Here is a 9,537-nt window from a genome sequence, read left to right on the forward strand (position 1 = left end):
AGCGGGCGGGGTGGGAGCGCCGGGCCTGGGGGAGAGAGAGAAGGAGAGAAGGAGAGAGAGAGAGAGCGCCGGGCCGGGCGGAAAAGAGAAAAGTGGGAGGAGAGAGAGAAAAGTGGGAAGGGTAGGGGGGTAAAGAGTACCCTATAAGCAAAATAAGCCACTCCAAACTTGCTTATTTGCTTATGCAAAAGCAACTTATAAGCAAGTCTATAAGCAAGGGTGTTTGGATCATAAGCAACTTATTTGCTTATTTATAAGTTGCTTATTTATAAGCAATGGTAACCAAACAGGCCCAAAGGTATGCGTTCCTAAAAGTCTTTTTGTTCACTGTCGTTTCTCCGCACGCATCTGGGATGCAATCTTTGACTGGCTCTCTTCAGATCTTCCACCGCGAGGTAACTGGCACAACTTGTAAACGGTATTCGAGTGCAACAACACAAAATACCCCTCTTAATCAAGGGCCTTGGCTCGATCCTGATTCTAGATAAATACACGTGAGTCGGTGCTTTACTCCCAGCCGCTTCAAAAAAAGAAACTTTCCATTTGTTCGATCGTTTTGTTTCACGTGTGCATCTTTGATCCTCTTCTATGTCAATACACGCCAGTCGCTGCTTTACTGGCAGCCGCTTCAAAAAAAGAAAACTGACACGCTGAGAAAAATCACTGAAAATGAGTACAACTGGCATACTGATGCGCTGAGAAAAACCACTGAAAATGAGTACCGTGTATACACTGGTAATCAGATGGCCGACGGGAGCACCCACTGAAATTTGCAGAACGTGCGCCCCGCAGATGGGTGACGTCGCCAAGGACCTGGCCGCCGGCACGGTGGGCGGCGCGGCGCAGCTGGTGGTGGGCCACCCGTTCGACACCATCAAGGTGAAGCTGCAGAGCCAGCCCACGCCGCCGCCGGGCCGGCCGCCCCTCTACGCCGGCGCCGGCGACGCCGTCAGGCAGACCCTGGCCGCCGAGGGGGCCCGGGGCCTCTACAAGGGCATGGGCGCGCCGCTCGCCACCGTCGCCGCCTTCAACGCCGTCCTCTTCACCATCAGGGGCCAGATGGAGGCCGTGCTGCGCTCCGAGCCAGGCGTGCCGCTCACCGTTGGCCAGCAGGTCGTTGCCGGCGCCGGCGCGGGGGTCGCCGTCTCGTTCCTGGCGTGCCCCACCGAGCTCATCAAGTGCAGGTCAGTTCTGACACCGTCCTGTTTCTTATGTTCTGCCTTCTGTGTCACATGTTTATGTAGCCTGAATGCAACAATAATACATAAAGAGTGTCATCTCATTCCATAAACATGAATGCCCGAGTACTTGGGGTTCTGAATTCTGAAAATGAACGCCGAGATCCTGAGGTTCTGATTACGAATGTTGGTATCAGTAACCTGAATGCAACCAAGCATACATTGGCATCTGGTTCCATAAACATGCATAATGTCTGATCCAAATGAAAAGAGCCATCACTTATCACTTTGTCTTAGCATCGTTTCCCTGTGGCATGGCGTTATGCAAATGCTCTAGCAAAATACAGGGAATAACATTTGTGTTCCATTCTTCCATTCAAGCAACCCATGGCTTTTATCTTGCCACTGCTTAACTGAGCTTATCAGTTAGCATGATGTCTGTCAGTGGTATGCTTGTTTCCTCAGACATTTTGGCATCTTAAAACTTGTTTCTCCATGGCAAAAAGGATGTGATCACATACGCCAATGACAATCATCTAGCAGATATACTCTGGTGTGTACTATAACTCGCAGATTATTTTGTCTCATAATCCCATCTAAATTTTTCACTCAGCTAGACCATATTATACATCAGAAATTCCGAAGGCGCAATGCATCTCTTGCTGCTGCTTGTTCAAAGTTGTTTGACAAATGACAATACAGAAATATGCATAAGTTTCAGATCAAGCGGAGCACTGATCCTTTTATGTTCCTATATCATGTTAGGCTTCAAGCCCAGAGCGCCTTGGCAGCGGCCGCTCCCGCCGCCGCCGCTGCAGGCGCAGGAGGCGCTGCCGCCGCCACCGTCGCCGCCCCAGCCGTGGCCGTGAAGTACGGCGGCCCGATGGAGGTCGCGAGGCACGTGCTCAGATCGGAGGGCGGCACGCGCGGGCTCTTCAAGGGGCTCTTCCCGACGCTGGCGCGCGAGGTGCCCGGCAACGCCATCATGTTCGGCATGTACGAGGCGATCAAGCAGGCCCTCGCCGGCGGGCAGGACACGTCGCAGCTCGGCCGGGGCTCGCTGATCCTGGCGGGCGGGCTCGCCGGCGCCTCCTTCTGGGGCCCCGTGTACCCGGCCGACGTGGTCAAGAGCGTGCTCCAGGTGGACGACTACAAGAACCCCAAGTACTCGGGCTCCATGGACGCCTTCAGGAAGATCCTCGCCGCCGACGGCGTGAAGGGCCTCTACAAGGGGTTCGGCCCCGCCATGTTGCGCAGCATGCCGGCCAACGGCGCCTGCTTCTTGGCGTACGAGGTGACCAGGTCCGCGCTAGGGTGATGATCGGTTGCGTGCTAGACTGATGGCACCGTTTCAATGCCTTGTGATCTTTGTTTCCCACCTCTACTGATCCATGTCATGATGGCGATGATGAATTGATGATAATGATGATCGTGTCGATTGTCGAGATCAGGTCAATTCCCCTGTGAAGGAGAGTTTATTTACAAAATCTGCATTAACTTTGCTTGGATTGGAGCTTTGCTCATGCCTCGCTTTGGCGCCATGGGATTTATGAAGCTGGTAAGGTACTGCTGATGCGAAGCATCCGGCGACTTTGCGTTGGCAGTGACGTCACAGCGTCCGTCCCAAATTTTAGGAGCTGATGATAGTGACCTCTGACGGCTGCACAATTGCGGTCTCAGCGGTTGCCGAATTCCAACTTTTGTTGTTGCTGTCACGACCTCACAAATATACTTTTATTTATCCACAGAAAGGAGCGTAGACATCAATGGGGTGGTGGCGCAGTTGGCTAGCGCGTAGGTCTCATAGCTAAACGTGAGTGATCCTGAGGTCGAGAGTTCGAGCCTCTCTCACCCCAACTTTTTTTTTTCTCCAATTTAAATTTCGTCTATCAGGTACCTTTTGCGCCTAAAGTTTGAAGAATTTTTTTCCCCACTTGATGTGATTTGGTGATCAGTGATCACTAGCTATTGGACTTTTGAGAAAAATTAATTTAATCGCATGACTGTATGAGTTGAGCTTGACATGATGGTATCCTGGCCAGCTGAGCCCGAGGGGCCCAGAGGAGAAGAGTCTTTTCTTGCTTTGATTATTAGGGCAAGTTGAGCAAGTTGACGAGGGGAGGTCAGTGTCCTAAAGACAGCGCCATGTGAGTGTGCAAGAGTGCAACTGCCTCCCGGACTTTTAATTCTCTCTCTCTCTCTCTCATCATCTCCGACGGCACGGCAGCCACCACCAGCACACCTCTCTTCTTCTTCTTCTTTTCTTTTTCTTTAAGTACCAGGACAACTCTGCTTCTGCCTTCTGCCATGTAAAAAACCAATAATTATGCTGCACTGAATATTGGAAGTGCATGTTATGAGATATAGGATGGGACCATAGGAATGTGGCGGGTCTCTTTCAGGCTTCGTTCTTGTTTGGACAAATCCAAGATTGATGTCGTTCAGGCGGTCAGGCCTGATGCGAGTTGGCGCCCAATTTCATCGCCGGAAATCTAGGCTTCTTGTTGTTGATCTAGGGACCACGATAAGATCACTGCCCATTAACATTATTCAGGGGAGGGGTGTGTGAATTTTCCACCAAGCTTTTTTATTTCAGCTGTGGCTGCAAAAGCAGAAGGAATCTAAACAAGTTGGCGATGGGGTTGAATCGGCAAGGAAGATGGGGCGAAAGGCTACGAAAATGTCGAATTGCTGATGAAGCAAAAGCGGATTGGTGAGATGGAAGTGGAGCACTCGTTATTATTCCAAAGTGCCCTCCGAGGCTTTATTTCCAGTCATTTGATCGAGCAACGACATTGCTCCCCCGGAATCTCTTGATTTTTCACTTGTGGCAAGTACCCCTCTGGTAATGGCCTTGTGTGGCTGAATAGGAAAGGAAATGCCCATTGGTTTTCCCCCCTTCGCTGTCTGAATCTTCCATCGCTTTTCGAAGGCGATGCAAGATATGGCTTCGAGAAGGTGCGGCGGCATCCGGAACAAAAAGAACTTTACAAGAAATAGTTGCATGGACTTTACAAGGAGCAATTCAATTTTCGTACCAGTCCGAAAACATTTGGGAAGGAAAGAATTTTACCAAAAAAAAAATTCAACGATCATGTCATTCAAACGGGTCCAAGAACATGCCAAGCTCAAGATAGGCACAAGAAAATGTGTGCAGGATGAATATACATTCACTTCAGTACACTGACATGCTTACAAATTTAAATTGCTTGAACTGCAGCAAAAAAGATGGTGACATCCATTCCGTGTGAAACAAAACAAGCGTCGCCATGGCACATATGACGCTTGTTCCAAAACACTGGCCTTGGGAGGGAGTATACTGCTCACGGAGCAGGAAAATATGGCAAGAAGAGACAAAAACACTGCCAGCAATAGTACTTAAGCGAGCATCTCAAGACAAATCATCAAATATAGTACAAGTACAATTTAAGGAATCGACGACACTTACTATTTCCTCATGTACTGCTAAGCTGGAGCAACCTGAGATTTACTCAAACTTATGGTGTACAGTACCCCTACAAGGCAAAGAAAACTCCAGGTCCAAGGTGCCTGCAACCTGCACAAAATATAGGCTGCCAGCTCCTCCAGAATCTTGGCAAAAAAGAATAAAAAATGATTCATGCATTCTCAAACAATTGAACAAATTCAGTTGCAACCACAACATGTAACCATGCGTAGTCATCATCGTCAAACAACTTCTAAGATACTAATGAGCACAATTGATCTATGATTAATTCAGTAGTGCTAGCAATAGCTGGCTTCTCTTGCATTTGTACTTGCCAATCTATGAGGATCAAACTATGAGTGGATCACGCTAATGAAGATAGGCGCATGCGAATATGCAGTGCAATGCAAAGACACATGAGAAGCCGCAATTCCTAAGGAACCATTCCAATCACATAAAGCTGAAATTAACCAAATTCCGGAAGAAGTAAAGAAGAATGGAAGGAATCCCAGCAGGAGAAAGAGAGATTATTACAGGTAGCAGCACCCTTGCAATGACACCTAAATTCAAGCTGACCCCTCCTTGTCCAGAAGTGCATCCATGATCCGATTCAATTCAGAGAAACCCTGTCCCCATGAAGCGAAATTACAGAAACGCCCAAAACTTGCTGTTGCTCCCACTCCAGCCGTCGCTACTCCGCCGGCTCCGGCGGAGGGGCGGCGGCGGCTGCGGCGTTGGCCTCAGCGACGGACTTGAGCTTCTGGAGGTTGAGCCTGATAACCGTGTCGGCGAAGAGGCGGGTGTCATCCTCGGTGTTGCCGTCGGGGACGTCGACGACGTAGGACTCGAGCACGACGGTGCAGATCCCGGGGCCGGCGAGCTCGTTGACGGTGGTGACGGAGCGGTAGTTGCGGAGGCGGTGCTCGCCGCCGGTGATGGAGAAGCCGAAGACCCTGGCGGCGTCGTCGAGGAGGTCGAGGCGCTCGGTGCTGGTGCTGGCGGGGAGGCCGGAGATGACGCTGACCTCGCGGAGGCGGCCGGGGCGGAGGTTGTCGCCGGCCTCAGGATCCGGGCGGAGCGCGCAGCTGCGGATGAAGTGCTTGTACACCTGCGGGCAGTCGAAGCGGCGTACGATGGCCCAGACGGCGGCCGGCGGCGCGTGGATGCGCTGCGCCAGCAGAGAGGAGCATTGGCCCGCCCCCACGGCGTAGCGGTGGTGCGCCTCCACCGTCGACCGCAGCTGCTCGTACTCCGCCGCCGTCAACCCCAGCCCCGCCGGAACCTCACCGTCCGCCCCCGCGCCCTGCTGGTCCATCGCCTTGGGCTCGATTGGATTCGCTGGGGCGATTTGGGAAGAGAAGGGAGAGGACAGCCGGTGAGCTGGAGCGCGAGTATATTTAGGGTGCGTTTGGCATAGCTCCCGAGATGATTATGCGTTGAATCTAGAAGGAGTTCTACCAAACAAATAGTTTTTTCACAAAGGAGCAGAGTCGTTCTCTGCTGATTCGAGTTAGTGATTCTCTAAAATGAATTAAGAAGCTAAAAACTGAAAAAAAGTAGCTTCTTCTAGTTATGTGGAGTGATTCTCCATCCTGATTGCAAGAGTTTATGCTAAACAATTAAAGAGACTCAGCCATAGAATCACTTCTCTCTAAGAATCAGCTCCCGTAGAGAATCAGAATTAGATGAAGCTTTACCAAACAGACCCTTAATACACTGGGGAGCGTGAAGGGGAATTGGGATTTGGGCTTTCTACCCTCTTGCTTACCTTATCCTCCCCTTCTTTGTTTTGTCTTGCCTAATTGCCTTCAGTTCACACTCTCGCCCTCGTCTCTCTCCATGCATCCCTCCCTCCCTCTCTCCCCCCACCTTCCACTTTTGGAGGAGCATGGAATCCTTCTCCGATCGTGTCATCCCTCTACTTTGGGCTTTACCTTTTATAGTAAAGTTTTTTTCTTATACACGCTCTTTTGTTCCCCGTTTGGATTTTAAATGCTTGTTCTCTTGAATTGGTTTTTTTTTTTTTGCAATCTAGAGCTGTTTGTAGTTTCTATTATTTTATTGGTTCAAAAAATAAGAGATTTTATTCAAACTGTCATTTGTTATACCACAATATTTGAATGCTTTTTTTGGGGTTTTGTGTGAACTTTAGTGTTGTTTAAAACATAAAATGTTCTCTATTAACCTTTAGCATATCATTGTTTAAGCAGTAAAATGTCTTAGCATCTCACAAAAAGTTTTTGTTGTTAACTTTAACATCTTGTAATAAACCGCAAAAGGTAACGTCTTCGCACAAGGTTGTTACTAACTTTAACGACTCAAACTGTTTTAAGCCACAAAATGTTTTTTTAACTTTATCATCAACGCAAAAAATTTGTTAAAGGTGACGGTTTAAACTACCAAAGTCGCCGGTTTTACTAGGGGTTATTCGGCAATTTTAATGGCTCAAAAAAAAATGAATTTGTTAAAGAAAGAATTGTTTAAGCTATCAAATAAGTGAGTTTGTTAAAGCTTTGATCTTTTGAGGTACAAAAGTCATCATTTATCCTAGGGATTCTTGAGTAATTCTCATGGATAGAAAAAATAAGCAAGTTTATTAAATCTATGACTATTTAAACCACGAAAGTAATCGTAATAGTACTTTGATAATCTTAATGGTTGGAAACCAAACAGAGTTTATTAAAACGTGCCACCATGTAAGCTGTTAAGGCTTTAAGTTTCTATGTGTATGTACTTTGTTAGTTTCTAGCTTATACATATATACGCTAAAGTTGTGATCATTTAGAGCCACAAGAACCATCAACGTCATAGTTGTTATCTGGTAATTTTAATAGTTTGAAATCAAGAAAGTTGTTTGATTTAAAATTGCAACCTTAAAGCCGCAAATGCCACACGGTTGTCTATAACCTAAGTCTCCAGAACAAGAAAGTTTCTTAAAGTTGCAGCAGTTTGAACCTTTGGTTATTTTAATGGCTCGAGAACAAGAGAGTCAATAAAGCTACCACCAATTTTAAACCACAAAAGCTATCAATTTCTTTGGAGCTTCTTTGCTAATTTTAATGGTGAAACAAGTGAGTTTGTTAAACCATAAATGTTTAAGCCACAAAAGTGATAGGGGTTCTTTATTAGTTTCTAATTGCTCGAAAACAAAAAATTTTCTTAACCTGTAACTTTTACACACAAAGTTATTTGTTTTGCATGAAAATTGTTTGTTTTTGGTGTGCTCATGAAACATGGTTTTGTTTAATTCATAACTTTTGTCAATTTTTGGCATACTCTCTCTGTTTCAAAACGAATTCAATTCTAATTTTGCCATAAGTCAAATTATCTAAATTTTGATTGAAATTGTAAAGAATAGTATCACATTTATAGCAACAAATTGGTAGAGTAAGTTCTTAATGAATCTAATGATACTTATTTCATGCTAGAAATTGGATAATCTTCTCAATAAACTTGGACATTTTAAATTGTTTGATTTAGGACAAAGCTTAAATCACATTCTTTTTGAACGGAGGGAGTACTCACCAACACTAGAGCCATACCAATGCCATTTATTTGAAGTTGGGGGCTACTTTTTAGATGTAAAGGATAGCTACTGCTCACTTCATCCACAAACATAAGGAGTTCAAAGTTTGTTCTAAGTCAAATTATCCTAAGTTTGATCAAATTTACTCAAAGATTATTAGTATCTACCACATCAAAAAGTAAATTGTGAAAATATGTTTCGCTAATGACACTCATTTGATATTATAAAAATTATTATTCTTTCTATAACTTGGTCAAACTAGAATAGTTCGACCTAAGGCAAACCCAAAATCTCTTACATTTATGGACAAAAAAAGTATGTTTGTTGAGCCTATAAAACTCATGTTATTATTTTAATCGATAAATGACATGAGTGAAGGAGACAGATAAACAAGTTTGTTTAAGCAAATACCTTTAGGGTTGTCATAATTATGGGAGAGGTATTTTGAGTTATCAATTAGAAAGGTAGGCATTTTATTAAAACTATCATCTTTTTCTATACAACATGATATTGTTTTACCAAGTGGGTTTATTGCATATGCCCATGAGTTTTTCAAAGCCGTAACTCTTTTAGCTGTAACTATTATCTGTTTCTAGCATAAAAGACATGGGTTGTTAAAGCAATGATCTTTTTTAGTCGTAATAATTGGTTGTTCTCTAACACATGGGTCGTGAGTTTGTTAAAGCGATAGTTTCTTTAGTGGTAATGATATTATTGCTAGTTCTCTAGCCTAAGGGTCATGATATTGTCAAAGCAGCAAATGTAAGGGTGTGTTTGGTTTCAAGGACGGGACGGGACAGAATGGGATGGTTCCAATTTTAGAGGTGTTTGGATGGGAGTCAAGTGGGATGGGCTCATCGCCTAGGAGGAATATTCCTCCAATATGCGAGACAACCCCGTCCCTCCGAATCGAGCGGACGGGGTCATCCCGATTCGACGGTGCGGCTCTCCGTTACCAACGCGAGCGAGTGAAGATGAGCGGCGGGCCGGCCACCAGCAGGGACGAGCGGCAGGGATGGCAGCCACGGGAGTCCTGAGGGGATCAGCGGCAAGACGACCGCTGCGCCGTCGTTGGGGCGACTGCTGCGCCGCCGGCAGGGCGAGCAGGAGCTCCGTCGCAAGTCCTCGGGTGACAAGATCCGGCGCCGGCGAGGCAGAGCGACGAGCTCGGGCGACAAGATCCAGTGCAGGCGGCGGGCACGAGCTCCCCAGGCGGCACGGCCAGGGCACGAGGCCGGTGGGGGCGGGGGCAAGGTTCCCTGGCGGCGCGACAAGGGGCTGGAGCTCCACTTGCGGCACGCGGCGTGGTCCCTGGCGGGTGGGACGAGCTCCCCTGCGGGCTGCCGTCACATCGAGGAAGAAGATGAAGTTGTTAGAATGACTGATGG

The 9,537-nt window shown here is 46.8% G+C and overlaps 2 protein-coding genes and 1 non-coding gene across 5 annotated transcripts in view; 2 read left to right on the forward strand and 1 right to left on the reverse strand.

The window, feature by feature from the left end:
• Positions 1-2,679, forward strand: part of LOC101776743 (mitochondrial carnitine/acylcarnitine carrier-like protein) — a 4,926-nt gene extending 2,247 nt beyond the window's left edge. The window contains exons 2-3 of one of the 3 annotated variants that reach the window (XM_004983508.3): positions 744-1,184; positions 1,944-2,679. In XM_004983508.3, the coding sequence (XP_004983565.1) occupies positions 744-1,184; positions 1,944-2,496 (994 nt within the window). In that variant the 3' untranslated portion in view covers positions 2,497-2,679. The remainder of the gene's footprint in view (positions 1-743; positions 1,185-1,943) is intronic. The other 2 variants (XM_004983509.3, XM_004983511.3) reach the window with 2 other exon arrangements.
• Positions 2,680-2,946: 267 nt separating this feature from the next.
• On the forward strand, positions 2,947-3,034 carry TRNAM-CAU. The gene is given in 2 exon segments: positions 2,947-2,984; positions 2,999-3,034. It is a non-coding gene; the product is annotated as a tRNA-Met (tRNA).
• Positions 3,035-5,040: 2,006 nt separating this feature from the next.
• Positions 5,041-6,058, reverse strand: LOC101776342 (abscisic acid receptor PYR1). The gene has a single exon (XM_004983507.3). The coding sequence runs from the start codon at positions 5,936-5,938 to the stop codon at positions 5,315-5,317; it is 624 nt and encodes a 207-aa protein (XP_004983564.1). The 5' UTR covers positions 5,939-6,058; the 3' UTR covers positions 5,041-5,314.
• Between the last annotated feature and the right edge of the window lie 3,479 nt (positions 6,059-9,537).

Source organism: Setaria italica, chromosome IX, assembly GCF_000263155.2.
Source record: "Setaria italica strain Yugu1 chromosome IX, Setaria_italica_v2.0, whole genome shotgun sequence".
NCBI lineage: Eukaryota > Viridiplantae > Streptophyta > Magnoliopsida > Poales > Poaceae > Setaria > Setaria italica.